Consider the following 18,659-nt stretch of genomic DNA (forward strand, 5'->3'; position numbering starts at 1 on the left):
CCTCTGAAAGTTACTGATGCAATATATCTCACAAATGGACAAATTATAATTGGCTGATATTTAATTGCATCTACCAGCAATAATACGTCTTGTTAACAATAGGTGCGGTGTCATGTGCATTAGGCTGCTCATGCATAAAATAGTATATTTAAATACAGATATTAAATATACCAGGAAATTTGATTGCCGAAAATGACTTCTGGCGAGCCTATTTCGTTTCCGATTCAGTTTCTTTACATGAGTGAGTGACGTTTTCCATCTACAACAGTGACTGGGCAGATGCAACTTTTCCTGCATGATATTAGTTGAAGCATACCTGTAGTCCGGCAATGCAGATCACAGTTAAGGCAGCCATTGGAGCGGAGGTGACTAGCGTGCCCATCGAGGTCGAACCGAGCTGGATGATCCAGAGTGTCATCACTGAATTTTGCCAAAGGATTGGTAAGATCTTAAAGCTATAGTCCATCATTTGCAGCCATCCGAAAAGTAACTGGCGTAATTATTGTTGAAAAACATACTTGGTTGAAAGATAGTAAGGGGACTAAACTCCCTGTGAAATTAGTCTTTCTGGCAAGCTGTCATTTTGAAGTAATCAACGAAAGAAGGCCTTTCCAACGGTGCGTCTTAAGACGCACCGTAGGAAAATTTAAATTAGTAGTTCGTTTTATTATTTGGCGAAGCGCGCACAAGCATTGGCACGACGCACACGCGCGCGCAGTTGCTATAATTCATCGGATCAGTGCGCGACATCGCGTATATCTGCAATCGGCTCAGTGAGAACGCGTCTCGGACGCTGAATTCAAGCAATTCAAAACATGATTCAGCAAATTCTGATTTGAAATTGAGATCCTAGAATGCTGTTTTTCTCGGAATATACAGCTGAAGCTGAGCTGAAACTTCATCAGGTTAGTTGTTCAGTACCCTTCTTTAGATTTTGAACACTTTTGTTGCTTCAAATGAACAAAATGCACAAATTACAAATGATGGACTATAGCTTTAACAGAGTTTAATTTTCCTGTATCATTCTTTGTGACAGTAATCTGACGCATATTCAATATTTTTGATATCATTCCTCAATATCGAAAATTTTGATATTTCGATATGATTAAAAAAATTGCTCAGCGATATCAATATCAAAATAATATTGAATAATCAAGTAATATCCATATATCGATGGTGCTTATACTGAGTGCACGTGTACCACCTGCACATGGATGTGGGTCCACCTCGGTAACTCTTCCTAGGTTTGGTCGTTGGGTTACATGGTTCCCTGCCACTTTGGAAATCAGAAAAAAAACTTGAAAATGAGTTGCCATTTTTCCCAGTCGGAAAAACTAAAGGAATTTGGGAAAACACCAAAGACCAGAGACGACTCAGGGAATTTAACAATGACCCAGACGGGAAAAGGTTTATGCCAGTTTGGCGTAGGTGCCCCCCCCCCCCTCGCGACGCCCATGCCAGCAAACTTCGATACAATTAAACAAAACTGCACATTATGTGTATACTTGAATAAGCCACATATATCCCCAGCAGATCGAGTGCTAAATTGATAATTGAACTTTGAAAGTCGATGAGCAAAAACGAATTAACTAAACTGGTCAGGTATAATAATTTTTCATTGAGTTTTTTTTTATTGACGATGTGGTGTATATTGTTTAAAATGTATTGTACATTCTGGGAGTTGTTTGGGGGGGGGGGGGGGAGGCGGACTATGTATGCATGGTGAGCATTTTTTTGGAGGGGGTGGTTAGCAGTTGACAGGATTTGTACTCCTTTTTTCATATTGACAACGCTCATTTCTAACCAATAATTTTCTGGACAGACATTCCCATGACTGGAAACGTACAGATGAAGGACGACAGTGGTCTGATGCTCAACAAGCATGCCAGTATAGGCGAGGCAGGCATCCACAATGGCGACACCGTCTTCATATCGCACTCTGACCCCGAAAGTGAGTGGCAGCTAGTCCCTGTTAAAAATCTGAATTTTTCCAGATTTCCAGATTTGAAAAAACAAAACAAAAAAGTTTATGTAGAACAAAAGAAATTGGTATTATAACCCATTAGCACCTGGACTTTATTGTACAGGGTGGATCAAAAAAAAAAAGAAAAAAGGAAACCGAGATATTATTGCTAATTGGAACAGAAGTAGGGCACATGTGAATCAAAGGGAGATATCCTTTGTTAGGGTTGAATCTCCTCTTTAAAATGACACGCTGATCATGTCATTACATTCACGGTTGACTGAGCAGTGACCAATTTTATGAAAGGGTCTATTTACAGGCTTGCGCCACTTTCAGTTGTGGTTTTTGTTGTGTCATTTGTCACAAAGTGGAAGGCTATGGTTACCAATCAAGGCAGGTGTTGAAAAAAAGAGATTTCACCATGAAAAGTGGCGCAAGCCTCTAAATAGACCCTTTCATAAAATTGGTCGCTGCTCAGTCAACTGTGAATGTAAGGACATGATCAGGGTGTCATTTTAAAGAGGAGATTCAGCCCTAACAGAGGATATCTCCCTTTGATTCACATGTGCCCTACTTCTGTTCCAAGTAGCAATAACATCTCGGTTTCGTTTTTTTTTATCCACCCAGTATTAGTCACTGAAAAATCCATAAAACAGGGCGCTTTTGGGAGCTATAGTGAGTAATAGGCAAGGCGGTTTCTGGGGCTACATTGACTAAAGGGTTAGAGGTAGAGTATATCATTTGCAGCTGTACAAAAAGTAACTGACAAAATTATTGTTGAAAAGCATACTTGGTTTAAAGATAGTAATGGCACTAAAACTCCCTGTGAAAGCATTCTTTCTGGCATGCTGTCATTTTGAAGAAAACGATAAAAGAAGGTCATTGTCAAAGATGCGTCTAAAGATGCACTTTTGGCAATTTCCCTTTAGTAGATAGTTTTTGTCTGCACGATCATTAACACGACGCAGCGTGCGCGGTTGCTATTATTCGTCAGTTCAGCATGTGACATCGCGTAGCTGCAATTGGTTGAATGAGAATGTCACGGTGTCCCAGACGCTGATTTCAGGCGCATTTCAAAACATGACTCTGCAACTTTTCTTGGAATATACAGCATTCACTAAGCTAAAACTTCATCAGGTTAGTTGTGAAGCACCCTTCTTTTGATTTTGAGCACTTTTGTTGCTTCAAACGAAACAAATGCACAAATGACAAATGATTTACTCCACCTTTAAGAGATGCCTTTAGCCAAATACAAACATATACCACAGACCCTATGTTTCTCTGGGGCCCTCAGCGGCCCTGAAACCCTCTGCTGATTATTTCGTGGATTTTTCATTTTCCTCCCATCTCGCCCCCTGAAAACATTTACAAAACAAATTTGTCATCAAGAAACAGTTGCGGACTAAACACTTGTTTGTCATTATGCAAATATGCCAATTTCTATATTTGTGAGCGAAAAAAATAATTTTGAAAGACTTAAAGGGAATGTACATCATTGGCTTTTGCTGTAATTTTCAGAAATGGAGTATTTGAGGGGTTAGTATAATATATCAAATATTGTTACACTGACATGTTTGAAGTTTTATGTTCGAAAATGCTGGAAAAACCAAGAAAAATAAAATTGTTCAAGTAGTCTGGTTCCCTGACTCCACTAAAGATGAAATGGATCAATTTATAGTTGTCAGAAAATGGTAAGGTAAGGGAACCAGTCTAGCTGGCCTGCACCCGTTCATGAACATGTAACCAATACCAAACAAAATTTGGACTGAAAAAAGGTAAATTTGGAGCAGTAGTTGAAATAATATAGTTAGGTTTTTCCAACGGTGGTCGGCCGACCACCGTTGGAAATGTATACAAAAATACCATTTTCTTGAAAATGACTTCACACCAGGTGCCATAATTTTACAGGATGCTTTAGACTGTCATTTACCAACATCCTAGTAAGGTATTTCTTAAAAAACTTGGTAGTTTTATTTTTCGATGTTTGCAAATGTTGTATATTCCCTTTAACTTTGAAATACAAGAATGACATTTGAATTAAAAATGATGCATTCAAGGTTTGTTCTGGATCGGCTTACCACAGGATTAGGTGAAAAGGCAAAATTTTCAAAGAGTTAATTAAAATGCACTTTGGATCTGACAGCTGTCATGTAGTTGAGTAGTGGTAAGATAATATACAGCAAAACAGAGTCAAGATATTGTTTTTCTCCCCATAAAAAAATGCATTAGTGAGAACAGAGATCAGGTGGTAATTGCACATTTTTAATGATATTTAGTCTGCTTAGAAAGCCACAGGTAACGTTTGTATCATTAATATGTGATGGTATAGGCATCACTGTTTACAGTGGTGCATGACTTCTGTAATAAACTTTATTGATAATAGGTATTTTTTTCTATACATGTACAGCTTTTTACGATGATAAAAATGCACTGTACATTTCCTAAGGAGCATACAGCCAGATGCTGTAATTTGTATATGTGCAAATGGCGCAGTTGCATACGAGTATGTGTGGGCGTGTTCATCTGTTCAAACCGTGGACGAAAATTCCAGAGAACAAAAGAGAACAATATCGTCTACGATTCCCAGCATACGTCCGCGATTGGGATCGTGCACAAAACCTATGGGAGTCTTCCTAAAAAGTTAGAGTACAAACAAAAGAGGGACAATAGGACGTCCACTATCGACGGTGTGAACACGTTTGTGTGTACCTGCACATGTTATGCTGATTTGGAGCCGTGTTTTTGTGTTCGGTTTGGTTTCTCTCCAGGCGACGACGAAGCCATCGACGTGCGTCCCGGCCGCAGCATGGAGAAGCCAGGCATGTCCAATATTCTCATGCTGTTTGTCGGGTTTGTGTTGGTCACCGGTAGCATATGTGGCATTATTGCCCTGGCCATGAGATTCACAGAGGAAATATGCACTGATGAAGGGGTAAGTTGAGAAAAAAACAAAACAAATATATTTACTCTGTTTCTTCTGTAATGCTGTAGCCTAACTGATCTTAAAGGCATATGGGATCATTTTCTGTTCATGAATTGTGTTCGTTTCCAACAATAACACCACTCAAAATCCAAAGTAGAATGTTCAAACCTAACCCGTTGAAGTTTATATAGCTCAGTGGATATTACACTTTTCGGGAAAACCTTTTGATCACGAAGTACGATTTTGTCAGTAGTACCCTTTATTCCAAAAATCAGTCAGCTGATTGATCGTTGGAAATCACCTACATTTCTTGATTTCTTCAAAATGACAGCCAGCCAGATGGAATAATTTCATGTGGTAATTAGTACCAGTAGGATCTTTAATCCAAGTAAGCTTTTTGATTATAATTTGGTAGGTTACTTTTTGGATAAACTCATATGATCCTTTATGCCTTTAACTGTTTGTGTATGCTTTTCCTTCCATTTAATTAGTGAACTCAATTAACATTAAGTTTTCATTTTGTATTTTTAGTATGGTGCCGTGTTTGATGCAGGCTCGTCCCATACAAACCTTACTATCTACAGTTGGCCGGGAGACACGAAAACAGATGGGACCGGGATCGTCAAACAAGAAGGAACGTGCCGGGCGTCAGGTATGTTTGGCATCATTCGCCATGCACAGAAGCCTTCTCATTTTGTTGTTCGGGTCGAATTTATGACTTGTTTTGTGAAAAACAGATACATCTTGGCAGCTGGTCGAAAACAGACCTCTTCCCTTTTATTGTTTGGGAAAAAATGTGTTTTACTTCGGAAATTAGGCCAAAAATTTGCCTTGGTGCCCTCCATTTGCCTTTGTTCCCTTCTCCAGGTCGAGCTGCCCACGGAAAGTCGAGGTGGTGTGACAATAGAAGGCGCTGTTGTAGCTACTGCCGAAAAATTTGAAAAAAAAACACCAAACATTGGCCAATTTGAATATTGTAATGTCACAAAGATATAAATGGGGATATTGCTTGAGAAAGTGTTCATAAGATGGAATTTGCACTGGGGTGATGTAAATTCAATATTCCCTTTTGCCCTTTGCCGACGTGTTTTTGTAAACACCGTATACTCACTGTTGCCCCAAGTGATCGTGAGAAAACAGTTTTACAAACCAGTCAGGTGGGACTCGAACCCATGACCCCCTGCTTACTAGTGCAGACGTCTTTACCACTTGACCCAGTCTTCCGACCCCGGCAAGCTCGGCAGTCGAGTGATAAGACATCTGCACAAGTGAGTAGGAGGTCGTGAGCATGAGTCCCACCCGAGTAGATGGTGGAATTTTGCTAGAAAAACGCTCAGGATAACGCTGAATATACAGTGTTTATAAAATGTGTTGGTGAAGGTCAAAACCCAATATAGAATTCTTGAGAAAACTTTTGGGTAATGCATTTCTCCAAATGTTACAGCTCTACAAATTATCAAATACAAAAGTCTGATCCGAAACTTTCAGAGCCTATTTTAGACATATTTTAGACATATTTAATAAAAAATTCCCAAAAAATTGAAATTAAAAAAAAAATCATTCCAACAATGTTATATAAAAATTCCAAAAAAAGTGAAATTAAAAAAAATCATTCCAACATAGTTTTTTTGATCATATCTCCATTGCACAAAAATTAGACTTTGTCATATGAAACATTCCAGGATCCAATTTCATGGCTCTGCTTACCACAGAATTCCATGCTTACGATCACTATTTTGAGCTTACAGCACTAGCAGAAAAATTCTGTGCTAACCCTGTAAGCGCAGAATCCTTTGTTGCGGGATGTAGGCATGTGCAGTAAGCAGTGATTTTTCGCTAACGGTAAGCATATCCAAGAAATTGGGCCCAGGTCTTTTGAGGCAATTCCGAATTTAAGTTGACGGCCAAAGTGCTCCGGTAAATCTCAAATGCTTTTCCCTTTAGGTGGAGGCATCTCTAGCTATGATGACAACCCCCAAGATGCTGGACCCTCCCTCGTCTCCTGCCTGGATGACGCCAAACAAGTCGTGCCCAAACAGCACTACAACTTGACCTCCTTACATCTCGGAGCAACAGCTGGAATGAGGCTATTAGAGTAAGGATTGGAAAGAAAGAAATGAAGATTTGTAATGGAATTTTGAGGGACCATTTCACGGACCGTTTCGATGGACTGTTGCCACAGTGCATTTTTCAGTCGCGCAGGCACGTCATACGCAACTTGAAACATGTCATACGCAACTCCAAACATTTCAGACTTCTGGTTGATCACGGGCTGTGATTTTTCAAATCATCATGGCGTATGAGGCTAGACAGACTGAACTATTGTATTAGACTGAAAGCTTCTGGGTACATAGAATCACTTTTTTTCATTTGAAGCAACAAAATTGCGTTAAATCTTAAAGATAATATACAACATTTGCAAACATCCCCCAAAAAACAAAAAAAACTACCAAACTACTATGAAATACCTTACTTCACTGTAAGTGAATAATAGTCTCAGGCATCCTGTGAAATCATGGCACCTGGTGTGCTGTCATTTTCAAGAAAAATGGTATCAATTTCAAACGATAGCCAGCCGACCGTCGTTTGAAAAAAAAGTGATATTTTTTTCCCAATACTGTCCCCCATTTTAGTTAGTCCCCATTTTGTTTGCAATCGGCTACACGTCTGTGAACGGGTGCAAGCCAGCTAGTCTGGTTCCCTGACCTGACAATTCCCCGAACTGACCCCCGTACCTTGCTTCACAAAATAGAACAAATTTACTGCACTGAATCATGCAATCTTGGTTTCATTCTTCTTCTACAAAGATTCTCCATGCATTGGTATAATGTGTGGTTTGAGTCTCAGCTAGTGTAGGGTAGTGGAAGTATGCCATTTCAGTTTTGTTGACCACCCTGTATTCGCTCTTTTCATGCTCTGCCATTGAGCATACACAGCCTCAATCTGGCAACTTTATACAATAAAACAATCAGTTCAGTGATCTGAACACCAACACGGGAATCACTGAACCAGCTATATTGATTGTGTAAAGTGCCCGGGGGCCAATTTCAAGGCGCTGCTAAGCACAAAAATTTGCTAAGCACAAAAAAGTCTGGCTTTTAAAACCAGGTTACCAGCCAAAACTCATTGTGATGTATATTGCTCGTGATTGGTATTCGGCTTTTGTTTGCTTAGCATGAAAATCATATTGACTTTTGGCTGGTAACCTGCTTTTATAAGCCAAACTTTTTTGTGCTAAGCAAAGTTTTGTGCTTAGCAGCGCCGTGAAATTGGGCCCAGATCGAGGCTGTGCATGCCCATGGCGGAAGTGTGAAAAGAGCAAATATGGACCTTATTTACAATTACAATAAGGAACTGAAAATACCCTTATGGAAAGGCGGCATAAAAAAATGACTGTTTTCTTTCAGGAAAGCGGAGCCTAGCACCAGTGCTCTGATCATGGAGTCCGTGCGTCAGACCATGGCTTCCTACCCATTCAACTTCCACCCTGACCAGGCCACCATCATCTCAGGCTCAGAGGAGGGCAGCTACGGTTGGGTCTCGGCCAACTTTCTGTCGGGCACGCTCAATCCCGTGAGTAGATGCATTTCGGGGGGTTTGTCGAAGGGGCATTTGTATTTGCAGAATGTGGTTCAGTTTGCAGGGATCCCAGTGTCATGGAAACATCCTGGAAATTAAATTTAAGTTTTTATTCCAAAAAAAACCGTAATAGAAAAGTCATGGAATCCTGCACAACCCTTATGTGATGATCAGGGTGACAGTTTAAGCCAATTTTCGGCTAGATCTGGTGGATTTTTTGGGGAAAATAACACGAATCTGGTGGAAAATCTAGCAGAATAAAATATTAGCAGATTTCTAGCAGAATTCTGTAAAATCGGTGATCCTAGCAAAAAAACATAACAAAATTTGTTTTGAACAAGCTTCAATCACTTCAAACAAACCCTTGAACAGCGGGATAGGCAGGTCAGTCTAAACGTTGAGGTTCGTTGATGTGTACGACTACACCGTAAAGTACTATAGACATTGGAAACTAGGCTAGACATGCACCAGTTTATTTTACAAACGTGCATTTTCAAGGATTGCATTGAAAAAAAAATACATTACATTGCATGGGCCCTTTAAGCCTGTAGTGTGATATGTCTCTTTCAGAGCTCGACACTTTCCAGTGCCATTACCGCCGCGTTTTCCTCCGACCCGCCGTCCACCTTCGGGGCGCTAGACCTGGGAGGTGCCTCCACACAGATCACGTTCATACCTCAGGACCCTTCCTCCATACCCCCGCAGTATGCAGAGACATTCATGCTTTACGGAGTCAACTACACCATGTACACACACAGCTACCTGTGCTATGGTGTAAATGAGGCCATCCGAAGATTCAAAGCCACCTTGGTCAAGGTAAGTGCTTGAAAGACATATCTCGCCTTCAAAGACTCCAGAACAGATGTGGTAGGCTAATCTTTCAGATGCCAAAACACTCCCACACCTCACCACTTCTCAGACAACTTCACTGGCTCCCAGTCGCTCAACGCATTGAATTCCGCACACTCGTCCATGCCTACAATTCTCTACATCACTGTGCTCCCGACTACCTATCCTCTCTCCTTACAATCCATGAATGCTCATACTCCCTTCGTAGTTCTGATGCCATATCCCTTGTGGTTGACAAGTCTCACAAAAAGTCCGGTGACAGGACATTTTCCATTGCTGCCTCCCGTTTATGGAATGCTCTGCCTGTCTCCATCACAAACACTGATTCTGTTCTATCCTTCAAGAAAGGACTCAAGATCCACCTCTTCCCCAAACAGTAGCTGGTTTTCCTCATTCTTTCATAATTTGTTCCCTTCTAGCGCCTTGCATCCTTTGGTAATTTGGCGCTGTATAAATCCAGTTATTATTATTATTATTTAAAGACGTTTATTATGCCAAAATGGCAGCATCAAACTGTATACCTTCCTAGTGCCCAATAAGCAGGAGTTATCAAAACCACTTGAGTGGATGTGTGCATTTTCTGTACAGTAAACTCTTATCAACTCAAACTCGGATAACTCGAAACTCTGTTTTTCTCGAAGTAATACTCCATTCCCGTCATTAAGAGAATAGGATTTTATGTATATGAATACCCCCGGAACTCAAAACGCCCACACTGATACCTTTGTTTAACTCGAACTTTTGTTCGGCCAGTCCATGGGAAACGCTGCCAAAACAGTCACAAAGAAGCGTAAACAACAACACAAAAATGTTTTACTTGAACTTTTGTTCGGCCGGCTCATAGAAAACGCTGCCAAAACAGTCACAAAGAAGTGTAAACAACATCCCAAAACTTTTTCATGATTTCATGACTCATTACTGCCCAACGGACTTTGTCTTTTCACATGGGGGTGCAGCTTACATGTTGCATTGTGATCAGACTCCAGCCCATAACCGCAACAAAATCCTGGCTTTCAAAGTTAGCCTGATTGCTACCGCTGGCCCAATTGTGACCCGCATGCCAGCAGTCCAATCACTAGACTCTTTGTGGTGGCCGTGTGACCACATTGGAAAGCACTGAGGATGCGTGTGAGATAGCCCGATCACTACCGCTGGTCCAGTTGCAGCTGGTTCGCCCACTATCGATTTAATAGGACCGGCCATGTGACCACGCCGCAAATAAAAAAAACCTGAGCATGGTGCTTTGATATCACTAAAAAACGACACGAAATAAAGATTTACTACTCACAGTTACACATTTTGAGTGGTTTCATGTCATGTTTTAGGTAAGAACAAAATGAAATCTGAGTAAAATGATGCTTGGTGACTAAAAAAATACAGCATTAGAAAGTAAAGAAAGAAGGGAAGGGTGTCAAATAATGTGCCCATTGCATAGCGAGTAATGGTAGAAGCCATTCATGTAAACACATGTATGTGTAGATGACATGACAGTAGAAAAATCGGGAACTTGCTTAAGTCGAACTCCAGATACCTCCAATTTTCTATCCATTCCCTTGAGTTTCAACTTAATTAGCATTTACTGTAGTTATAATTATTTGATATGTGAGTTACTTCTGTTCTTAAAACCTCAATTTGTTTTCCCAGGATTCAGGATATGCCGACATTACCGACAACCCCTGCGCTCCGAAAGGCTTCAAGGAACCCGTGGACAGCAAATACCTCTGGGAAGTTCCCTGCAGTTCGGGGCCCCAGGCCCTGGAGGGCTGGGGGTCAGAGCTCACGCCCCCTGCAAGCGCCCAAAACACGACCTTTCAGCTGAACGGGACGGGTGACTTGGACCAGTGCCAAACTGCTGTCGGGAAGCTGTTCAATTTCACGACTCCCTGTCTAATAGAGCCGTGCTCGTTCAATGGAGTTTACCAACCGAAGCCGTTTGGACAATTTCTGGTAAATATATACAGTTGTGGGGAATGAGCCTGAAAGTTCGCCCCTGATGGCTCACTTCCAGAACCCTTGAATAGGAAATTTAGTGTGCATAAATTGAAAGTAATCTTATATTCAGAAAAAAGTAGTAATGCCTGGGGTGTGGTTTCGCGATCGCGACCCGAAACATGTTTGTGACGTCAAATTGATAACCAGAAACATGTTTACACATGCGCACAAAAACGCTGAACCGAAAACCGTGTCAAAAAGCTGTAAACAAACATGGCGGACATTTTGACAACATCGATAATTTTTAGGTGTTTACGGCCAGTCCTGGCGAAATTCGGGATAATACCTTGTGGGCTTGTAAGTTGTTTAGACATTTTATTACAGGCCACTTAAAATGTACAAACTTACGTATCGATGTACGTATTGAAATGCACTCCGTAATCATGGAGCTATTCGTAACTGACCCTTGGCCTTGGTTCGGTTTTGGTCGGAACAGTGACATTACTCCAGCCAACCAAAGTCACGAAAACGCTCATGTTTCTGGTTACGGTCACGAAAACACGCCCCTGATCGTCGCACTGAATTTTGCGCGCATAGTGTGTAAGATACGCGTATGCTTCAAACTAATGTGCGTATTCTCATGAGCGCTTCGCGGTGACTATAAACTGCCCAAAAAAGGCTTAGCGTTCAGCAACCATGAGCGTCAGACATTCATCATCATGCAGCTGACTATAAACCGGGCTTTATACTGAACACCACTGTACCGAAAAATTTGGCTACAACCAACATCTGATTGAACGCCCAATTTTACGTATAATTTTAGTGTGCAATGGTGGCCTAAAGACCTTCATTGAACACTCTTTTTGGGGGCATCCATTATGTTAATTATTGTGAAGTCGTACTATAGATACATTTTTCATCTCTTTTTTCTCTGCATTGCAGGCATTCAGCACTTACGAAAAGCTGATCAGTGGTCTTGGCCTTCCAAAGAATGCCACTATTCTGCAAATTCAGAGCACGATGAAATCTTTCTGTGCTAAAACATATGACGAGGCAAGTCCATTTTCTGGAATGTAAAACTGAAGTTGTTACAAGAGTTCACACAAACATTTATTTATATGGGGTCATCTGTTTAAAGGGAAGCTACAACATTTGCAACATCAAAAAACGAAATGGTCAAATTATCAGGAAATACCTTACTGGATTGTTAGGGAATGACAGTTAAAAGCATCCTGTAAAATCGTGGCTATTTTGGTATTTTTCCAATGCTGGTCGGTTGACCAGCGTTGGAGAAAAAAACTGGCTTTTTTGGTTAAATCTGCTCCTAAATTTTCATATATAGTTATTCCGCATTTTCTTTGCAATTGATTACACACTTGTAAGGGGTACAAGCCAGCTAGACTGATTCCCCAAAGTCTATAAATTGCTCCGTTTCATCTTAAGTAGGGTCAGGGAACCAGACTACAAGAACATGATTGGTTTTCTTGGTTTTTCCAGCATCTACAAGCCCAAAACGTGAAACAAGTCAGTTTAACAATATTTGCTATAACATACTAATCTTCCAAATCCATTTATTTCTGGAAATTGCAGCAAAAGCAAATGTTGTACATTCCCTTTAAGCCCTACTGGGTTTTGTAGATGATCACTCATAGACAAAATCAAAACTTTATTTTGCTTTAAAATGCACATGTTGAGTGGGAAATAAACTAAACCTGAAACCTATTGAATTAAACGAATAAGGTTATAAATTTATGGTCCACTTTTTCCTGTCCCTGTTACATGCACATCTGGCATATACGATTTTATAATTCTAATGCACTCCTTAAAGGGAATATACATCATTTGCTTTTGCTGTAATTTTCAGAAATGGATGGAATTGGGGGGTTGGAAATATATAGCAAATATAGTTACACTGACTTTTTTGAGGTTTTGGGTTCGAAAATGCTATAAAAACCAAGAAAAACAATCATTTTCCTGTAGTCTGGTTCCCTGACTCCATATAAGAAGAAACAGAGCAGTTTACATACATTGGGGAATTGTAAGGTCAGGGAACCAGTCTAGCTGGCTTGTACCCGTTCATAGGTGTGTAATCGATTGCAAACAAGTGCGATGGTCAATTGGGGCCAGTATTTGAAAAAAAGGCCAGTTTTTTTCCAACGCTGGTCGGCCGATCAGCGTTGGAAATTGATACAAAAATACCAGTTTTCTTGAAAATGACAGTATACCAGGTGCCATGATTTTACAGGATGCTTTACACTGTCATTCACTAACAGTCCAGCAAGGTATTTCAAAATGATTTGGTAGTTTTATTTTTTGATGTTTGCAAATGTTGTATTTTCCCTTTAATGCAGTCGCCCTCCAAGAGGGATTATGAAGAGCAAACTACTTACCCAACAAATAAAAAATTGTTTAATGATACTTGAAAGGCAAATTACAATGTTCCAATGTACGGGGGACAAGATAAATGTCACACTTTGAGTCCTAAATTAATCAAATGACCACATGCATATCGGCTGATGTGACAAAATGTCAGGAGTGTTGTTTCAATTCTTGTAGATCATGTTTCTTTCACAGCTCTTTTACTGACCATGTCAAACATTTACCTTTATTTGTATCTAGATCAAAAAGATGTCGGGTAACACCCAGTTCCTTGTGCTATACTGCTTTGAGATCAACTTCGTCTTAACTTTGCTTCGTGAAGGCTACCACTTTGATACAGACACTTGGAAGATATCGTTCACCGGAGAGGTACATATGTCTCATTAGTGAAGAAAATTTATCAAGCTCCATAGCTTGGTGATCACCAAATTTGGAACAGAAGTGGAGCAATGGTGTAATTCGTCGAAAAAACTTAAAAGCCATTTTTGCGATGGTGCCATGCCTGCGTGCATGCAGCACGTGTTCTAATAGCCAGTTCACGTCGGAAGACGTGTATACACGCAAAGGTTTTGCGGTAGTCGGAACAGATGACGGATAAACATGCAACGGACAAGGCGGGAGATATCTCTCTGCGACCCGCTCTCAGCAAGCGAGGCAGGAAATATCAGGGTGTGCTACCCGCAGATGACGGCCTGAACCTGTCTGGCATCGAGGTTCATGACAAACAATCCCACGCCTGGGCCCAGTCAATGTCAAAATAATCCCTGTGTGAACTGGTTCAAGATGAGGCGGGCGCGTATTTTGGTAGAGCCCTATTGGTCGAAGGAGCCCAGAGTGCATGCGTACCACCTGAGCGCGACTTTTGCGAGCCTAGTGCTACCGCAGAAAATGGCTGTCGCCAAATTACCTGTAGTTGTACGCAGCCATTAGCAATTTCAAAATACAGAAATTATACCTTCGCACCAAATTGTCTTGTGAAAAAAAAATTTGATTGTTTTGCAGGTCAGAGGTCAAGAGTTAGGCTGGTCGCTAGGCTTCATGATCAACGCCACCAACATGATCCCGAGCGAAGCCGCGTGCACAGAGTTCACCAGGTCCGGGTTCTACATAGGTATAGCCATCCTCATTGCTGCCTTCGTCATAGGTTTCATTCTGCTGGTGTGCGGGATCTACAGATGCACGCGGCCCAAACAGCAAGGCGGGTACGAAGAACTCAACCCAGACTTTGCTCACGGAGGACACAAGTATGGCACAGTGTGATCGCTAGTAGAAACTCTAGGTTTTTTTTACCGTTTTAACCCATTACAGTGGTGAATCTATTGGGAGGGGCTGCTAAAAAAAGCGAAATAACTTAAAAAAAAAAAACAATACCAGACAACTGATGATCCCCCTCTTGACAGCTAAGCCCTCCTCTTGAGACAAACCTCCATCTGCTCATGCATTAGTTCCTGTTCAGCAACACAAAGCCCAGCCTGTTACTTCCTGTACCGCTCCAAACTACGCCAGCACCCTATGGTTTTATGGAATCATCACTGAATAAATACCGTGTAATACAATGTAATACAATGTAATACAATGTAGTACAGTGTAATACAATGTAATGGGTATAGCCCTTTAGTAACCATGACAACCAGCATTTCCAACCTTCTGTCCAATATCAGTACTTGAGAATTGAAAGTTTTTCAATAAATTGAATCCTACCGTTCAGGGCACAGAGCTTTCAAAATATAACATTTTGTAGTAAAGTTAGAAAATCGAAAACTGAAGTCACAGAATTTCACAGGAGATTGTTGGCATACAGCATTGTATACTGAGAAATGTGTGATTTACTGTTTCTAGTTTAAAAGTCCGGGGCCTTTGCTGGAGGCAAAATAAAATGTCATTAAATTAATTGTGAAATGTTATTGGCAATAATCCTTAAAGGTAGAGTACATCATTTCTACAAAGCTATCCACAAAGTAACTGAGGAAATTATTGTTGAAAAGCATACTTGGTTTAAAGATAGTAATGGCACTAAACTCCCGGTGAAATTATTCTTTCAGGCATGCTGTCATTTTGAAGAAAACAATAAAAGAAGGTCATTTCCAAAGATGCCTCTAAAAACGCATTTTTGGAAATTTCCGTTAGCAGTTCGTTTTAAATTCGGTGAAGCCGTGAATGGGTGCTCGCAAGCGTTGACACGACGCACACGAGCGTGCGGTTGCTATTATTTGCCGGTTCAGTGCGTGACATCGCATTGCTGCAATCGGCTGAATGAGAACCTGTCCCGGATGCTGCTTTTAGACACAATTCAAAACATGACACTGCAACTTTTGAATTAAAATTGAGATCCTAGAATATTGTTTTCTCAGAATATACAGCATTCACTGAGCTAAAACTTCATCAGGTTAGTTGTTAAGCACTCTTCTTTAGATTTTGAGCACTTTTGTTGCTTCAAACGAAAAAAAAGGAACAAATGACAAATGATACACTCTACCTTTAACCCCAACAGTCTTGACTCTTGAATCATCCAAGATTAATATGATTTTTCTCACACCAAAGAGGCTACTTGTCTTAATTGTATTTGTATCTCTGATTACCTTTTTTGGCAATAAGACGAATTTTAAGGATACATTTTCTGAAGTAAAAAAAAAATTGATGCTTAGTTCTAGTCTGATTACGCTATGTACATAGCAAGTGTTTATAGTTTAGGCTATAGATATATATATATTTCACAACAAGTTGCCAATGTGAAAAATTATCTAAAAAAGTCCCCGAAAGGGTATCTTTCCATTCACTTGACATGATTTGGTATGGTTATTTTGGCTGTTACTTTCTTTGTTTTTAATCTTTGGCATAAAAAAACCTGGTGTCTTCCAAGCTTTCATAAGTGGAATTAGCTTCATTAGTGAAATTATTCCAACTGGCTTGCTGCCATTTAGAAGAAATCAAGAAATAAAGGTAATTACCAATGATCAGTCAGTTGACTGATTTTTGGATATAAAGAGTACTAGAGACACAAGTGTTGTTCGTGATCACAATTGTTTTCAAGGTGTTTCACTGTTTTCTAAAAAAAAAAAAAACCGTAGTTTCCACTGAGCTGAAAGTTTAACAGGTTAGGTTTTGCAGATTCTTCGTTTAATTATTAGTGTTATTATTGGAAACATGCAAAATGCAAGAAAAGTAAAGGTTCTTAAAGGGACACTAGGTCCTGGAACAGCCCAATTGGGCTACAACACGCGCTTTGAATGAGATTATGTTAATCGGAAAGAACATTTAAAACTAGGATAGAAACATCCACACAAAAAAACCTGGGTTTTTTTGGTGTTATTCCTGTATTATGTGTGCGAGAACGAATTTCGGGGTCCACTTTTGCGACCCCATAAATTCGAGGCGTTTGGATGCTAGTTGTGATTTCATACATACATGTACGCGTAAAGTGTTCGCCTTTTGCAGACGTTGAAGAAACCATTTTTTTTGCATTGGTGATTGGTCACCGCTGTATTGCCGAGACACACAACGTGTATATCATACACTGTATGAGAACGACACGAAAAACGTATTCATATTCCGTCGTGTACGATGTAAACAACCAGGGTTTTTTCGTCTTTTCTCGGGAACGGTAAGACATTAGGTTGGTTTCCTTTCAACCGCATGTTTGAAATAGGATAAGTAAACAATTCAAAACATGAAATTTTCGGGGATTTCAGGACCTAGTGCCCCTTTAAGCCCTTTATCCTACTGTGGTCTTCAAGAAATCAAGTGGGATGTTACTGTTAAGATTGCTTTATATACTGCTGCTTTCATACAAGGAATCAAATAATTTAAATCTTAAAATGGCAATATGAGTTGTTTTCACGCATTTATACTATAGTTTTGTTAAGCAGCTTTACAAAGTGCACTAATCAGAGCGATAAATGTTAAGCGGATTTTCAGCATAGCCTTTTACTATTCGAGGATATTTTTGGCGTGCCATGGTGATCACTTATCAGTCACTGAAATATTTGACCTTCGATGATTTGAAATGTGTAATATTTGTATATTTCCGAGAACGTTTTGATAATAAAAATGGTATATATTGATCTTGCCTTTGGAATATGTTGATGTGTAAATTACTTTTTTGCATAGTACACTGTAATTCCTTTTCTGAACAATTGAAGGTACTGAACAATTTTTGTATTTGTTGGGTAGGTAGTTTGCTGTTCATAATCACTCTTGGAGGACGTCTGCATTAAGGACATCCAGAATTATAAAATCATAGATGTCAGATGTTACGGGGACAGGGAAAAAAGTGGACCCCAAATTTATAGAATGACCCATAAATCTTTTGCCCTTCACAGATGTAACGTTATCAGCATTATATGCCAAGTGCTTTCTGAGATCATTTGTGAAAACAAGCGCGAGTGCACAATAAGCTCTGGCCCAGTTCTGGCATGTCTCACTTTGTATGCAAAATAGACGCGCATGTGCATTGATCGAGACAAAGGGGCATGTTCCGAAAACTTTCGCCAAGAGTGCATTTACTGACGACAGCATTGCATTTAGTCAATATTTGGTCAATTGGTAGCTATATCTTATGGGAAACTTTGGGGGCCTGTTTTTGGTCAATTTTCCGGGGACGGACCTACCAACCGACCAACCGACCGACCAACCAGGAAGAGACATGTAGATATTTTTGTGATTGTGGAGGGTGCAGTGTGTCAAGGTCTTGGGCCGGACCTCGTGTTGTTTACGCACAGCCGTGCATAAATTTAGGCCTACATTATACTTGAAATCCTCCGCACTGCTCCAGGATGTCACTGGCTCTGCCTCGACATATTGACAGTGATTGCTGGAGGATTTTGCAGGACTGAGGCAGTGGTCGCCCCTCCAAGGACCACATTCAAGAAATAATGGAGGAATTTGCAGGATGGAGGCTGTATGCAATTTTTACATGGAGGCAGTTGGCGGATTGAGGTTGCGTCCTAGCAAAAATGCGATGTAGTGACTATATCCATTGTCAAGCAAACAAAAACAGGTTTTATTGAACTTCTTTTCAACATAAACGCTCAGGAT

General features: G+C 40.3%; 1 protein-coding gene across 1 annotated transcript; it reads left to right on the forward strand.

The window, feature by feature from the left end:
* The first annotated feature begins 204 nt into the window (after positions 1-204).
* On the forward strand, positions 205-15,678 carry LOC119739974 (ectonucleoside triphosphate diphosphohydrolase 1-like). Its single transcript, XM_038215141.1, has 11 exons — positions 205-441; positions 1,823-1,951; positions 4,732-4,895; positions 5,418-5,538; positions 6,831-6,981; positions 8,294-8,459; positions 9,036-9,281; positions 10,959-11,261; positions 12,189-12,299; positions 13,866-13,994; positions 14,628-15,678. The coding sequence occupies exons 1-11, from the start codon at positions 330-332 to the stop codon at positions 14,883-14,885; spliced, it is 1,890 nt and encodes a 629-aa protein (XP_038071069.1). The 5' UTR covers positions 205-329; the 3' UTR covers positions 14,886-15,678.
* The last annotated feature ends 2,981 nt before the right edge of the window (positions 15,679-18,659 follow it).

This window comes from Patiria miniata, unplaced genomic scaffold (genome assembly GCF_015706575.1).
Source record: "Patiria miniata isolate m_02_andy unplaced genomic scaffold, ASM1570657v1 HiC_scaffold_4, whole genome shotgun sequence".
Classification (NCBI taxonomy): domain Eukaryota; kingdom Metazoa; phylum Echinodermata; class Asteroidea; order Valvatida; family Asterinidae; genus Patiria; species Patiria miniata.